This window comes from Balaenoptera borealis (assembly GCF_965194805.1).
Source record: "Balaenoptera borealis genome assembly, chromosome: 9".
Classification (NCBI taxonomy): domain Eukaryota; kingdom Metazoa; phylum Chordata; class Mammalia; order Artiodactyla; family Balaenopteridae; genus Balaenoptera; species Balaenoptera borealis.
Genome location: NC_138873.1, coordinates 49,631,739 through 49,647,995, shown reverse-complemented (window position 1 = coordinate 49,647,995; position 16,257 = coordinate 49,631,739). Strand labels below are relative to the sequence as shown.

General features: G+C 40.7%; 1 protein-coding gene across 1 annotated transcript in view; it reads right to left on the bottom strand.

Moving 5' to 3' along the window:
* Nucleotides 1–16,257, bottom strand: part of SLC22A16 (solute carrier family 22 member 16) — a 34,154-nt gene that overhangs the window by 11,311 nt on the left and 6,586 nt on the right. The window contains exons 2-5 of the mRNA XM_082404772.1: nucleotides 12,690–13,169; nucleotides 9,455–9,572; nucleotides 3,578–4,109; nucleotides 601–728 (exon numbers count right to left, since the gene is read on the bottom strand). Of these exons, the coding sequence (XP_082260898.1) occupies nucleotides 601–728; nucleotides 3,578–4,109; nucleotides 9,455–9,572; nucleotides 12,690–13,169 (1,258 nt within the window). The remainder of the gene's footprint in view (nucleotides 1–600; nucleotides 729–3,577; nucleotides 4,110–9,454; nucleotides 9,573–12,689; nucleotides 13,170–16,257) is intronic.

The window sequence follows — 16,257 nt, the reverse complement described above, 5'->3', positions numbered from 1 at the left end:
TCTTTCAGCTGTCTCCATGGCTCCCTCCCTCCTTCAGGTTTCTGATCAAATGTCACCTTGTCTGAGAGGCACACCGTCCTCAGTCACCTTAGATAAAATAAAATAGTTCACATGTGCATTCCCCCTCCATACACAGTCATTCTCCAGCCCTCATCCTATTTTGTTTTTCTTCATTATACTCAGAGAAACTCGACTTACTGCACATCCTCAGCACCTAGAAAAGAACCTGGCACATACTAGATGCTGGATAGATCTTTCATGAATGAATAAAAGTTTAAGATGACGATAATTACTGGAAGGTGCAATCTACTCTTCTCACTCAGGATGATCATGTTGGCAAAATACAACACTGGCCATCTCTCGGAAGTGGGATTATAGGCTTTTCCCCCTACCCCCGCCCCACATTTCTTTTTTTCCTTAAATTTTCAACTATCTGTGTAACAGAGAATGACTTTTAAAGAAAACATTTAAAATACTATGTACAGCATATACTCTATCCATATGTCTTAATTCATCTTCGTATTCATAAGCTGAAAATGCTCCCATCACACTGTCATAGTCTAACTAACCACTCCCTAAATAAAACATAAAGTAACTCACCTTGGGGATCACCATAATCACACCATTGGTCACTGCACTTGAGAGAAGGGAGAAAACCAGAATGCTTCTTCTCCCCACACGGTCCATCCCAAAGCACACAAAGATGGAGGCAGGAATTTCCACTGCACCTGTCATGGAGCAAAATGATGCATCTCAATAAGCCACAGTGTCCAGCTGAACAAGGGGACCCTGCCTTCTAACCCACCACCCAAAAGGAATGGTCAGCCCTCTCTCTCTGCTTCCAGGGGCTTCTAAGAACTATCCAACAACCGCCTGAGAGGCAGCAAGCCCCACGACTTTTAAACTCACTGCAGTGGGCAGGATGTTTGCTGTGATGTGCACTAATGCTCACATAATCTGCCTAGCACTTTTCACCTGTCTTTGGAATCTTATCCCGGACTAGGCAGGAAGCTCCCCAGGACACAACACAGTGACTGGAGGATGGGCCGGTTGAATGAATAAATATGTAAATTAATAGACAACGTTGATCTTTTTTGACCTTTGGCTTCTTCTGCTTGGCAGAACTATGGGGAAATGTTTGTACTGTAACTTCGAACATAGCAATTAAAGTAGAAAATTCAGTGTCAGCTTTACATCTATCAGCCAGAATGCATCAGGGAGCAAGCAAGAAGTTTTCTCAGCAAAAACTGACCAAACCCAATAATAGCCTTTGAGAAACTGTCACTGTTTACTAGCCTAGCTTGTCCACGTAATTCAAAGGTCTGTTCTTTCGACCCTCCGGAGCTTGCCTAACCCCAGGACACTACCCACCACTGCCTTTTAGGACTGATGTGCATTTTCCCATTCAACTACAGAATGGTGCAAGCACCTGGACCGGCAGGTCTGGATCTACATGTCTCCTACAGCTTTGGGAACATATCTCTGCAGGTGGACACATATTTTCTGAGTTATTATTCTTAGCAGTACATCAGAAGTTAAACTCAGGTGCAGCTGCTCAGAAAAAAAAAAAAAAAAGGCCTGGCAAAGACAAAAAAATAACATTCTGAGCCCCATTGGAGAGACAGCCTCCCTCCTTTTCATTAACATGGAAAATAAACAACTCCAGAGAAGAGGCCTCCCTTTCACAGACCCTGCTGTAAGGTCCATGCCTCCAGGCCCGAACAGTAGGTACATCTATTACTCTACTCTTTTTTTGTTTGTTTGTTTATCAAACACTTTTCAAGGTCAAATAAATCAATGATTCTCCAAAGAACCTCATGAGAATAGGCCTGGATTATTACCCCCACTTTCCAACTCAGATTAAATGACTTGAGCCCAGTGAGCAAGTGACAGCTCAGGGACTGGTCTTTGGGAGCCAAGGCCCCTTTCCTGCAACCTCCCTCCCTCATGTCTGGTTCCCTCCACGTCTGACTCAGGGCTCCCCTCTCTACAGCACTGTGTGCAAGGCCACCAACCGACTTCCTGGAGTCTAGCAAAGCTGCACAGCAACTGGGAAACAGCTGAAGAGACCTTTTAAATTATATTCCACCTTGATGTTTCTTGAGTTGTTGTATAGATGCTGCATCTAAATTTTGACCTGACTATGTCTGGGTTAGAAATGGTGCAACCAATGAGGCCCAATCTATCTGGGATTAGGACCATGTGCCCTTATTTTCTTTACTTTATAATGTATAACCCCATTCTGCTCCTATCTCCACATAACCTCAAAGATACGTCTTCAGGCTACTGTAGCGCTTATCGCCTGCAAGTAGCACAAAACCTAAGCTGGAATTCCCACCGGCCCCAAACCATCTCAGGAGATGAAAACTTGTTCAAAAATTTCACAGCACAGAAGTGTTGACTAGAAGCGCCTGTCAGGCAGAGGGCTGCTGGCAAGGGTAATGACATGAAAAATCAAAGGCAGTGAAGACTATAAAACCATGGTATTTGTGTTGGAAACATTTTTGTATTTACGAGATTGCCCGGTTTCTTGAGAATTTACATCTCCATCAAAATTAAGACTATAGCATAGAGATCTAAAACTCCAGCACTCCTAAGCTTCCCCATGCCACACCCCACCCTACTTGATTCTCCTACCATTTGCTGCTCTGTTCTACGAATACTGCATCCTTTCTCCAATTGACACATAGAATGTGTTTGAAGTCAAGATAGGCTCTTTTTATAAACTTGTTGGTCTGCCCAAGAAAAGAGTAAAGTTTTTTTCTTAGAATTACTTCTCTCATAATTTCTGCTGAGCTATAATAAACAAAAACAGGTGTCTTATCAGAACATTTTAATGAGAAGGGATGTTAGCTATGTATAAAAATTTTAAAGCAAACTTTTCTGGGGATAATATCAAATACAAGCAGCCTACACGGAAGTAACCAGCTGGACAAATGCATTTCTGATAATTCTCTCGTGTCTCGTATGAATTTGGTTTACCCTAGGAGTCACACCTCAAGCTATCACAGCAGTATCTGAAGCTATCTTAACCTGCTACTGAATTAAAAGAAGCATGACAACATAAATTACAGTTGCATGTATTTAGGTTATTTTACTGACTAAAATTCCTAAATTAAGGACACTTGAAGGTAGAAAGATACTAGAAGATCTCCAAGACATGTTAAATATTAAAAGGAATGCAACTTGCAAAGAACAATATGTAGTGAATAATCTCATTTATGTTAAAATATAAAACGTTTATCTGCACAAATATATGGAGATGCATAAAAAGAGATCTGAAAGTACAAGCCAAAGGTTATAGAAGTTACCTCTGAAGGATAGCTCTGAGATGGCAATGGGCTTAAAGAAAGGAAGCAAGCAAGGAGAAGAGGCAGAAGAGGAAGGAGGGACTCAAGTCTTCTAACTGTTGGCATTTTTTTAAAGAGAATATATACAGGTGTAACACTAAAAGAGACCATAATAACATAGTTGGCAGTATTGCTCCTGGTAGAAAAAAAAGACAATAGAAACACTCTCAAAACTTGGTAGAAATTTCACTTCATGGCTACAACTTAAATGTAATTTAACCACTTACCCATGAGGAAGAGATTTAAATATTCATTGCCTCCCAAATTAACAGAATTCAAGGAGAAGGTGTAGAACCCAAAACACCCCGTGAACCAAATCAGCCAAACAATAAGTGTCCTTGTTCCAATACTCCAGTCATAAAACAGATCTGATAGGGTGTGCTTCTCAACTTGAGAGGGCTTATTACCAGCAGAACCATTGTGATCCAGTGATAAAAGTTCTGACAGTTTACAGGATCTCGTCCTATTCCACTTGGCCATCGTATCAATTACTTTTTGTGCTTCTTCATATTTTCCCTCCGAGAGAAGCCAAAAAGGTGTCTCTGGGAGCATCCAACAGCACAGGACAAAGGGGACAGTCACTGTGGAGAGGACTATCTGATAGATCCACCAGGTCCTGACCAAGTAGCCCGTCAAAGCCACCACCATGGTTCCAAAAGCAAAAAAGGAATGCAAGTGGATGGATGCCCACGTCCGAGACTTCATGCCGACAAATTCTGTCACATAGACAAACACCACCACGAGATAGCCACTTCCACACTGCAAAACAAAGCAGGGAGAGTGGTCCAGATTTAAGGTCACACACATAACTACTAAGGAGTCCAATCTCTCTGCAAATCACACATAGGCAAGAAAGAAAATGACAAAGCATTGCTTTCTGAAACCCGTATCATATTTATACAATGGCGTTTAATCCGATCCATCCTTCTTCTTTAAATGGGTCCTCTCATCTTCCCACACCCTGTCCACCCCAAATGGCAAAACTTGAGTGGTTATGCATGATATAAATGTTAGACACTGCCTTTTGCTTCATTTAAATATTCCTTTACGGTGTGAATTTATGTCTCAGTTCCTTGCAAATGTGTGTATCAATTTATCTATATAGAGAAGAGCCTTATTATCAAATCCTAAATTTTAAATGGGGACAAACAATTTATGGTAATTAGTGAGAAGAAAAAAGATTTGATTAAAACTTCATTTTGACGGGCAATAACAACAACAACAAAAAAAAACAGACAAATTGCACTTCAGGGAAATTCAAAATTTCTGTGCATCAAAGGGCACTATATCACCAAAGTGAAAAGGCAACTTACGGAATGAGATATATGCAAATCATATATCTGATAGGAGACTAACATCCAGAATATGTAGAGAACTCCTAAAACTCAACAATAAAACAAACCCTTACAGGATATTTGGTTCTGTCAGAAACATCCACAAAACATTCGGTCCACACCAAAAGGTCCTTGAAATTTGCTCCTATCCAAAACATCCATGAGCATATTTGGTCTATGCCAAATGGTTTTGGACAGGACCAAATATCAAGTACCTTTTGGCCTGGACCAAATGTTTTATGGACGCTTTGGACAGGACCAAACGTCTGCTAACCAAACAAACAATCAAATTCAAAAATGGGCTTGGATTTTTCCAGAGAAAATACAGGAATGGCCAATAGCACACAAAAAGATGCTAAGCATTACTAATCATTAGGGAAATGTAAATCAAAATCACAATGAGATGCCACCTCATGGCCATTAGGATGGATAGTATCAAAAAAAAAACAAACAAACAAACAAAAAATAACAAGTGTTGGTGAGTATGTGGAGAAATCAGAACCCATATGCACTATTGGTGCATATAGGAATGTAAAATGGTACAGCTGCTATGGAAAACAGTATGGGAATTCCTCAAAAAATTAAGAATATTATTACCATATCCAACAATCCTATTTTGGGAATATACCCAAAAGAACTGAAAGTGAGATCTCAAAGAAATATTTTTATATCCATGTTCATAACAGCATTATTCACAGTAGCTAAAATGTGGAAGCAACCCAAGCATCCATCAACAGATGAATGGATAAGCAAAATGTGGTATATACATACAATGGAGTATTACTTAGCTTTAAAAAAGTAATATTCTGACATATGCTCCAACATGAATGAACTTTGAGGACATTATACCAAGTGAAATAAGCTAACTCCAAAAAGACAAATACTATGTGATTCCATTTTTATGAGGTACCTAGAGCAGTCAAATTCATAAGACAGAAAGCAGGATGGTGGTTGCTAGGGGTAGAGGGGAAGAGGGAATGGGGAGTTATTGTTTAATGAATATAGAGTTTCAGATTTGCAAGATGAAGAGTTCCGGAGATGGATCCAGATGGTGGTGATGCTTGCACAACAATATAAATGTACTTAATATGTACTGAACTATATGCACTTAAAAATAGTTAAGATGATAAATATTATGTGTATTTTACCACAATAAAAAAAAATGGGGGAAAAACTTTATTTTGAAAATAGGCCTATCTTTTTTTAAAAAATAAATTTATTTATTTATTTATTTTTGGCTGCATTGAGTCTTCGTTGCTGCACGTGGGCTTTCTCTAGTTGCGGCGAGAGGTGGGGCTACTCTTTGTTGTGGTGCGCGGGCTTCTCACTGTGGTAGCTTCTCTTGTTGTGGAGCACAGGCTCTAGGCGTGCAGGCTTCAGTAGTTGTGGCTCGCGGGCTCTAGAGTGCAGGGTCAGTAGTTGTGGCGCGTGGGCTTAGTTGCTCCGCGGCATGTGGGATCTTCCCGGACCAGGGATCAAACCCATGTCCCCTGCATTGGCAGGCGGATTCTTAACCACTGTGCCACCAGGGAAGCCCCCCAAAATAGGCCTATCTTTAATTTAACAAAATTTAGATTATAATAACAATATGTGACCCCTCATGGAATAAACAAAGAATGAAACAAATGATGGATTTGTGTGTGTGTGTGTGTGTGTGGAGGGGGGTGGTGGTGAAAGGATTAGAATTTTTCCTACAAAATTATTTCACATTTGACTTTTATAAAACAAATCATAAAATTAATTTTTGCAGAATTATTCTAGAGTGCCACTGATTTCTCCAAAGGCCTCTCTTAATCCTTTGATATTTGAATCATACTCTTTTGAAGGCTCATCTTGTCATTATCCTTGTGGATGTTAATTTCTTCAAAAGTTAACTGGTTTCTATATGGGAAAAGAATCTAAAAAAGAGTGAATATATGTATATGTATAATTGATTCACTTTGCTGTACGGCAGAAACTAACACAACATTGTAAGTCAACTATACTCCAATAAAAATTAATTAAAAAAAAAAAAGTTAACTGGTTTATCTCTGCCAGATCCCAAATGGTCAAGGGATCTGTGTAGGATTCAGGCAGTTTTCCCCCACTGCTTTCAAAGACTTTGTAATCTAGAATCTTTTGTGAGATCTGCAATTTCACTTTGCATCAGAGTCGCAAAGAGGCTAGCCTACTAGCAGTAAGCAGAGAGGTGCTTGATGGGGATTATTGTATTAATGGGCAGTTTCATATTTTGTGGCAACCGCTTTTATTTCCCCACGAAACCTTGTAATTGCAAGACTCAGTTAATGAACCCTGATAATGAGGACTCCCATACTGAAGAATCCAGTTGTTTGGTAAATTTAAACCTTCAAATACTACAAATTTCCCCATTAAAGTAAGTTGTAACACCAGTCCCCAAAATGTTTTTCTCAGTGCCAGTTCTTTTTGCGTTCACTCCCACTTCCTACTGTTTACTTCTGTCACTGGGTTCAAACAATCCATTGCACAACTGCCTAAATAATCCCAGAAGCCTCCTTGACACCATTCACACCTGTCACCTCCACTGATAACACTCTATTCCTCACATCTACCCTGACCCCACCCCCAACATAGCAGCCAAAATGACCACTTCACCCCTGAATTCACTGAACTCCTTCAGGGGATTCCCATTGCCTTTAGGAAACCAGGCAAACTCTTTGTCATCCTACAAGGCCCTGCCTAGTCCTCTCTCTCTCCTTCAGCCTAATCGTGTATTTCACCTCCTCTCTATTCTCCAGGCATCGAGACCTCCAGTTTCTTCACATCTCAGGGCCTTCTCACTTGCTGCTGCCTCTGCCTCTCTCACCCACCCCTCAGACTAAAAAGCCCCTGACTCTCCAGAGCCCCCATCCCATCCCCCGCTGCGGGACCCCCTCCACTGTTAGTCCTCCGTCGTCAACATTGTATGGATTTTTAAAATGGCCCGTCAGTGTCTTGACTTCCTCTAAGATGTAGGGTTATTGAAACAGCCTGGTCAGGTTTACTTAGCATTACACTCTGTAGGCAGATCCATAAATGTGCTGAGTGAATGAATCTGCCTGCATCTTCCCTACTCAGAATTGTATCACAAATACATTTCCCATAAAAACCAAAGGAAGGAGACACAGAAAATTAAGGCCACATTTTACAGATGTATTCTATGGGTGGCTGTCTCATTTTCTTGGCTCTGGAAATCAACTCATGGTATTTTGCAAGACCGAAACAGATATTTTTAGAATTATCCTCTTAAATCTTCCAAAAGAGGGCTCCACACTCTCTCAAGACCTGTCTGTGCCTCTGTTGTACCATCATTCTCACCAGAAGGTCTCTTATCAAATCTCACTCTGTAGCTACAGAGCCATTTCCTCTTATTCTGTCCTCGGTGGAGACAGAACTGCTGGTTGTTATCTTTCGTATTAAAAACTCTCTATATTCCTAGATATATATACATTTTTTTAAGATGCAACACCTTCAATTCTCCTAAATTTTTTTTAACGCATCTTCCTATCCTTGGCCATCTGTGTGGCTTTCTAGGAACCCTTCCCAGCCATCGATGAAGACTCCAAAAGAGAATACACCACCTTGCCCTCTGAGGGGGTGCAGTGACCTCTTCTTCTGAGATTGAAGTCCTTGGCTTCTCTCCAGACCCTTGGATCATCCATTCTGGTGAGAGGGGATGCATGCCCTGCTCTGTGTTCAGCAAGATCACAAGCTCTCCCTGAAGATAAAACTTCACTCGGTTATCCTTGCCCAGTGACCTCCAAAGAGAATCACTGCTGCTGTTGTTTGGTAGTTTGGAAGCTATCTGGAAGCCTCACCAAGTGTGGAAACAGCTTCTTCACTCTCTGGTCCACTTCCAGTAATAGCACCCTAGTAGGTGCTATTGTAATTGCATTATTTATTAATAATAAATTGCAATTTATTATTAATAGTAGGGAGTGCCTACTCCATGCCAGGTACTGAACTGTGGATGCTTACATGAATCTCACTGAATCCTGGTAACAGCCCAGTGAAGCAGGTATTATTTTCTACAGTTTATGGATCAGAAATTAAGGTTTGAAGAGGATAAGGTGTTTGCCCAAGGTCATACAGTTGAGAAGCCAATACATGACAAAGCTGGGATTCAAACTCATGCCCTTCCCACTCTACTCCCCTGTTCCCCATAACAGAAATGCCTGATGCCTTCTTGTTTTCATTCTTCCTGCACATTATACAAATGACTTTCTTAACAATACACCTGAACCTTCTGTTTGGCTCATGCATACAAAGCCTGACTAGACCCATACAATTGCTCAGAAGTAAAATAATTTGCAGCGATTATTTGTAATGGCTAAAAATAATGACTTTTTTTTTCTTTCTTTCCCCTTATGCCTTCCTCTCTCCCTCTTGTTCTCCCTGTCTCCTCTCTCTCTTTTGTTTTATAGTATCTGCTAGAATCCCCAGTACAATGCCAAGTGGAAGTGATGTTCCACAAATCCTTGCTGTTAGTAATCGTGGAATGTGGATCACCTGTCAGGCATCGAGTCAAATGTAAAGTTTCTGCCTACTAAGCAGCAATTTTTCATTTTAATGAGTTCCATTCTAAGCATAGGACACTAATATGCTACAGAAAGACTTCTGTGGTGGAGCGAACAAAGATTAGTCCTTGATCTCTCTCACTAGATTCTAAATGAACAAGACTAAGAGAGTTAAGGTTTAATATAAAAGTCCTGCAGTGGAATTAAAGAGGCAAAACAAAACAAAACAAAACAAACCAACAACAACCCAACTCACGATAGCAAGAAGGAAGCGTGCGACTATGAAGCTGTAATAATCAAACGTGAATGCCGCTGCTATGCCAAACAAAAATACACCGGTGCTTGTGGCCCACAAGACAAGTCGTCTTCCTGCCCTGAAAAATAAGAATTACACAGAGGAAGGAGCAAGGTGTGGCTGCAACAGTTTAAAACATCCACTCTAATTCATGAAAGATAAGTGCTACCTATATTTTAATAGCTTATGTATCAATATTTGATTGTTGTTACTCATTCATTTATTTTGACCAAATCATGAGTTAACACATGATTTCTTCAAGAGGCCTGTTTTTCAGTGGACTGGCCTCCACCTGAGCTGCTAATATACACACTCGATCACTCTGGGTGGTCCCCAAAGGACCACCTAACCTGAGATTGGGAGCAAGGAGAGGGAAGATTTGTCCTTTCCCTGTCAGGACCTGCTCTGTGACCTGCTGGATCATCTTCCCTGTTGGGCTAGCTCAGCCCACCAAGGGGAGACAACTCTTACTAAGCCCCTCTAAAAACAGAAGTCTTGCTACATTCTGCTACTAGAATAAGCTGCTTACTTGCCCTATATTTTCATAACTGAGAAGTGCATTTCTTTGCCTAAAAAGCAAACAAATAACAATTATATGCCTGCAGACTTAAAAAAAAAAATGAGATGTAATTCACATGCCATAAAATTTAACCTTTTAAAGTACACAATTCAGTGGCTTTTAGTGTATTCACAGCGTTGTGCAACTCTTATTACTATCTAGTTCCAAGGCATTTTCATCACTCCGAAAAGAAACCGCACCCAGGAGTCATCATTCCCCATGCTCTGCTCCCTCTAGCCCGTGACAGCCACTAATCTGCTTTCTGTTTTTATAGAGTTGCCTATTCTGGACTCTATATATAAATGGAGTTGCACAATATACGACCTGGCTTATTTCACTAAGCATTATGTTTTCAATCTTCATCCATGTTATAGTCCTTCATTCCTTTTTATGACTAAATAACATTCCATTGCATGGCTAATACCACCTTTTGTTTATCCATTCATCAGTTGATGGACACCTGGATTGTTTCCACTTTTTGGGCTATTATGAAAAATGCTGCCATTAATATTAGCAAACAAGATTTTGTGTAAAGTTATGTTTCAATTCTCTTGGATATATACCTAGGGGTGGAATTGCTGGGTCATAAGCTACTTTATGTTTAATTTTTTGAGGAACTGCCAAACTGTTTTCTAGGATGGCTGCCCCAGTTTTACAATCCCACCAATTTCTCCACATCCTTGACAACACTTGTGGTTGTCTGTCCTTTTGATTATAGCCATTCTAGTGAGCAGGGGTTATCCCACTGTGGCACTGATTTACGTTTCCCTAATGATTAATGATGTTGAGCATTTTTATATGTGTTTTTTGGCCATTTGTATATATTCTTTGGCAAAATATCTATCCAGATCATCTGTCCATTTTTAAATTGGGTTATTTGTCTTCTTATTGTTGAGTTATAAGAGTTCTTTATATATTCTAGATACTAGACTATCATTAGATATGTGATTTGCAGATATTTTCTCCCTGTGAGATGTCCCAGACAGATAATTGTAAGGCAAAAAAAATACAGTCCTGAGATTCCAACCAACAGGCTTGCCCAGTGCAGCAGAGGGTATGCAAGCAAACTGGAAACTGTCACTTTCATGGCCTCAGCCTTCTCTGCTCCCACATGTATTAGTAGGGATTGTTGACCCTGCACATAAATGTTCCCAATCTCATTTGAGCCCTGAATGCCATTTAAAACTATTTTCCATCCATCCCTGATCAACCCCCTGTACCACCCACAAAGTCTTCACTCTCAGCAGATGAGCGGCCCTCTCCTGCAGAGAACAGAGACCATCAAAGAGAAAGCCCCACAAGTTCCTGGTCTGCCCACCTGCCAACATGACCTGCATCTGCCTTCAGGCTTCTCTTCTTTCCTCCTTTCCAGAGACACACCCCCTTTTCTCTCCAAATACCATTTTGCAGTCTTTGTATAGGATCATGTCTCTTCCCACCTCCTCTGAGGCCTTATTCTACCAATTACTTCTTTTTCCTCTGTCTTTCACTCTCCTCTGACTTCTCCCTTTCAGTTTAAGTCTCTTCCAGTCAAAGACAAGAACCTTCTCTGGACCCCATCACTCTGGTAGCCACCTTGCATCTTGCAGTTCCTCCACTGACAGACTTAACAAAAGGGAATATCTACCTCTTCATCTCCTATTTTGTTCCTCTCCCCACTGACACCCTAACTTCCACACTTCCCAGGAAGACAGTTATGAAGCAGAAGATTCTTAAACACTGAAACATACTTCAATCACCAAATAATAACTAGACTCCACTTCTGCTCCAATTTCATTATTCAAATGCCACCTCCTGGAGGGGATGTGTGTGTTGGGGGGAAAGACCTGGGTACTCCTCCCTTTAGGCTTCCACAGTCTTTGCCTCCATTGCTTTTACTTCTAGTATGGCCCTGGACAAAACAAAGCCCTATAATCTTTATTTGGACGTGTTTGTTGGCCCCATTTGACTAGCACACCCTGAGGGCAGGGATTTCTGACCTAAGCAGTTGTTCTGAGGTTCCCAGTGCCCAGCACATACCTGTAAAACTCACAACTATGGGGACCAAATAAATAAGTTCATCTCTGTACTTTAGGACAGATACGAAAAGTGTGGTCCCTGTCCATATAGAGATGAACTTTGCTTCATTTTAAGAGCTACATATTCATTTTAATGTGTATTTCTTTAAAATATGGCTGGTATATCACACAATTTCATAGATATTATTGCTTAGGACCAGACTATCCTCCTAAAAAGCAAGTCTATTTAAAGAAAAAAAAATTCACTACTGAGTGGTTATATGTACCTACTGAGTGGTTATGTGTCCAAGGTACTTTTTCTGTATTAATTTTGCAATAACCCTCTGAGGTGAGCGCTATTATTTTCATTGCCAGCTTACACATGAGATTCTGAAACACATATTAGGCAGTTCATCCAGGTCCCACAGCTAATAAATGGCAGAACACAGGCAGACTGTCTTCAGAACCCATCGCCTAAACACTATGTTATTTTGTGTCTCTAAATAATAGATCGGCAAAGAATTTAGATAGAAGGTATGAAAATGACTACAGTTTTGAACATAATTCCCTGTCCCCTAAGGAAATCAGATAGGAAAATGAACCCTACACTGATGCAACAATACTAAACATTTCATTTTACCTGTCAGAAAGGTAGCCGAAGATCACTGCTCCCAGCAGGACTCCAAGCATAAATGTAGGCTGGATCAGCCTTCCAAACCATTCTCGGTTACACACCAGATCCCACTCAGTCACCACAGTGCTGCGCCACTTGCTCTTGTCATAGATGTAGCCATCCAAGCAAGGGAAACTACTCTTATGGCCGTTATAATCATAGTTCAAACTCGACTTGTTATCCCTCCGGAACCTGTGACAGCTTGTGAGCTCCCAAATCTCACTGTCCTGTAGCTGCACTATGATGTGATCTTCACGGCCTATGGAAAACTGGGTCCAGATGTCCTCCAACCTCCAACTAGAGATACCTTGGAAAAGAACCTGACTCACATTGCCTGGGGGCCTGCAAGTATGCTGTGGGGACACTGACAAGAACACAGAAGCCAAGTAATGTATACCACAAGAGATGTTCTGGAAGGCACATATAAAATAGAGGAATATCTGGTATCTGCAAAGAGAAAAAAAAAATCAAGTCATTATATCTGGCCTATGGGCTAAAAAAAGACATATGCAAATATGAAAGGCCTCCATTATGCCTTAGCTTGGATAAAGGGATAAACACAGAAATAATTATAGATATGTGTGTATACACAAGTGTATATATCTGTCAACAGGGCCTAAAAGCGATGACATCCCAATAGCAACAAGCACATCAGTGCCCAGATCTTGGGCTCTAACTATCATTCTCCAAAAAAAGGAACCAGGAAAAATGTCTGATTCTAAGACCAGGACAGGCAGAATACAAAATAAGCCTGGAGCATCTTACAGTATCAGAAAGTAAGGAAGTACTCAAAATACAAAAAACGTGGTGGCATGTCAAGGGGACAGAGGAACCAGTATGAAAGAGCTCCCAAAGGGCAAAGCTGAAACAATCTGAGCAACAAAATAAATAGCACAGTATAATCCAAAGTATAAAATAAAATAAAACATTTTTTAAAAATTCCATGAAGTAGTTTTTATTTCCATTTTACAGAGAGGGAAACTGAGGCTCAGGGAAGGCCAGTGACTTGCTCAGAGCACAGAATTAAGAGCTGGGAGATAAATTCAGTCTATCTGAAGCCAAAGCAAGCTCTTTCCAAATGTCAAGCTAAAACCTGAGGTAGCACAGTAATGTGAAAGTGCCATTCACCCACTAGCTACATTAATAAAATTAGTTTCACAACATTTAAAATTATTTGAACTCCACCAGTACACATGCTGATAGCTTTTGAATAAAATGTATTCACAACTATGTCATTTAGAAGGCAAATCAGATCTAGTGAGCACTTGTGTCATTTTTTTTTTTTTAACCTGTTGAAAAATAGCCTGCACTGACAATCCTTTTAACACTTTGGGATATATGATATGATATGATGTCCCATACTATGATGTTTAATTTTACATGTCAACTTGACTGGGCTAAGGGATCCCCAGACAGCTGATAAAACATTATTTCTGGTGTGTCCATGAGGGTGACTCTGGAGGAGATTAGCATGTGACTGAGTAAAGAAGATCGCCCTCACCAGTGGGGGCGGGCATCATCCAATCTGTTGAGTGCCTGAATAGAACAAAAGGTGGAGGAAGGGCGAATTTGATCTCTCTGCTTGGGCTGAGACATCCATCTTCTCCTGCTCTCCAAAGACACTGGCACTCCTGGTTCTTGGGCTTTTGGACTGAGACCAGGACTTACACCATCAGCCTCTTGTTCTCAGGCCTTTGGACTTGGACTGAATTATAGCACTGGGTCTCAAGCTTGCAGACATCACATTGTGGGACTTCTCACCTCCAGGACCACATGAACCAATTCCTATAATAAATCTCCTCTTACCTTTATCTATATCTATTTATCTCTTACTGATTCTGTTTCTCTGGAGAACCCTGACAAATACAGACTTATATAAGAGAATGACTGAACAAATAAAGAAAAAAGAAAGAAGAAACAAATCTTTCTTACAGTAGAATTCCAACTAATACCTGTAGATATTCCCTCTCTACAGAAGATGGACCTTAATTCCCACTCTTTCTCCCTTGGCTAGACTTAGTGACTCATTTCCAAAGAACACAGTAGGATAAAATGAAACTTCACAGTGGGGAAATCTGGCAAACACTATCTTAACCGAATGTTGAAGGTTAACATCCTCAGTGATGTTGTATGGATATCACATTCCCCCTCATATGATGTGATGGACAGGCACTTCACCTCTGTGGCCATCTTTCCAAAAACCATAACCCCAGTTCAATCATAAGAAAAACAACAGATAATCCCAGATTGGGGGACATTCTACAGGTTGCCTGGTCAATACGCCTAAAGAGTGTCAAGGTCATAAAAAACAAGGAAAGACTGAGAAATTGCCACAGACCAGAGAAGAGCGGGATAACATGACAACTAAATGCAATGTGGTACCCGGGATTGGATCCTGGAACAGGAAGAGGGCATTCCTGGAAAAACTGATGAAATCTATATAAAGTGTAGAGTTTAGCGAATAGTAATGTACTAATGTCTGTTTCTCAGTTTTGACAAATATCCCATGGTAATATAGTGTTAACAATGGGGGAAACTTGGTGAGGGTCGCACAGGGACACTCCTTACTCTCTTTGCACCTATTTTGTAACTCTAAAATTATCCAAAAATTAAAAGTTTATTCAAAATTTTAAAAGTAAATGTAGGGTCTCCAAATTTACAGACTGAAACCAACAGTGACCTGAAATTTACTGGTCAATCTTTGCTTAGCAAATTACTCATGTAAATAAAGTGGAAAGCTAATCTTACTTAAGAAAAGAGTTCAGATTTACTAATTCTTTTTTTAAAATCAAGCACCTAAGCAGATGGGTATTACCATCTGCCCTTGAGAGTAATTTTTATTTTTTACCTCCCTGGAGTAACAAGTACTCAACATCATAAAGATATCAACTCTCCCAAAGTTAATGTACAAGTTTAGTCTGTAACTGGAAAACACTGGAAATTTAAATGTCTTCCAGCAGGAGATTAGTTATATAAATTATGGTAAAAGTTATAAATGCTGCCTGGGAGATTCCAGAGGAAAAGGGCAGCATGGAGTCTTTCACTAAAGGCAAGCTCCTGGTGTCTAGAACAGAGGGAGAATCACCCTGTCCAGATCATTACAGAGTGGAGTCTGTGGTGGGCCAGTGTCTAACTGCCAGACACCGAGGCAATAAAGACTTGGGCACCAGATCCTCTTGCAACCAAATCCTGTTTGGGACCTAAGAGGCATCCAATAATAACAATCCTATATGAATATGACTGAGAATGTAACATACATCATTGTTATAAGTCTTTGACTCCTCCCCACCCCACAAATTCCAGCACTGCAAACTACAACACAGCCCCCGCAAACAGCAGACAGATTTTGTTTGTCTGAAGTTTACCTGCCTGCCCCTGAAGGCGTTTGGGTTTGGTACCTAAGTAGTCTCATCACCTGGAGCAGCTCCACTGCTGAAAAGCTCACATTTTGCTCTCTGACCACGGCCTCCCATCCTCCCAGCTCCCCCTGTCCCTCCCACTCACCCCACCTCCTGCACCGTCCAGGGCTCCAGTC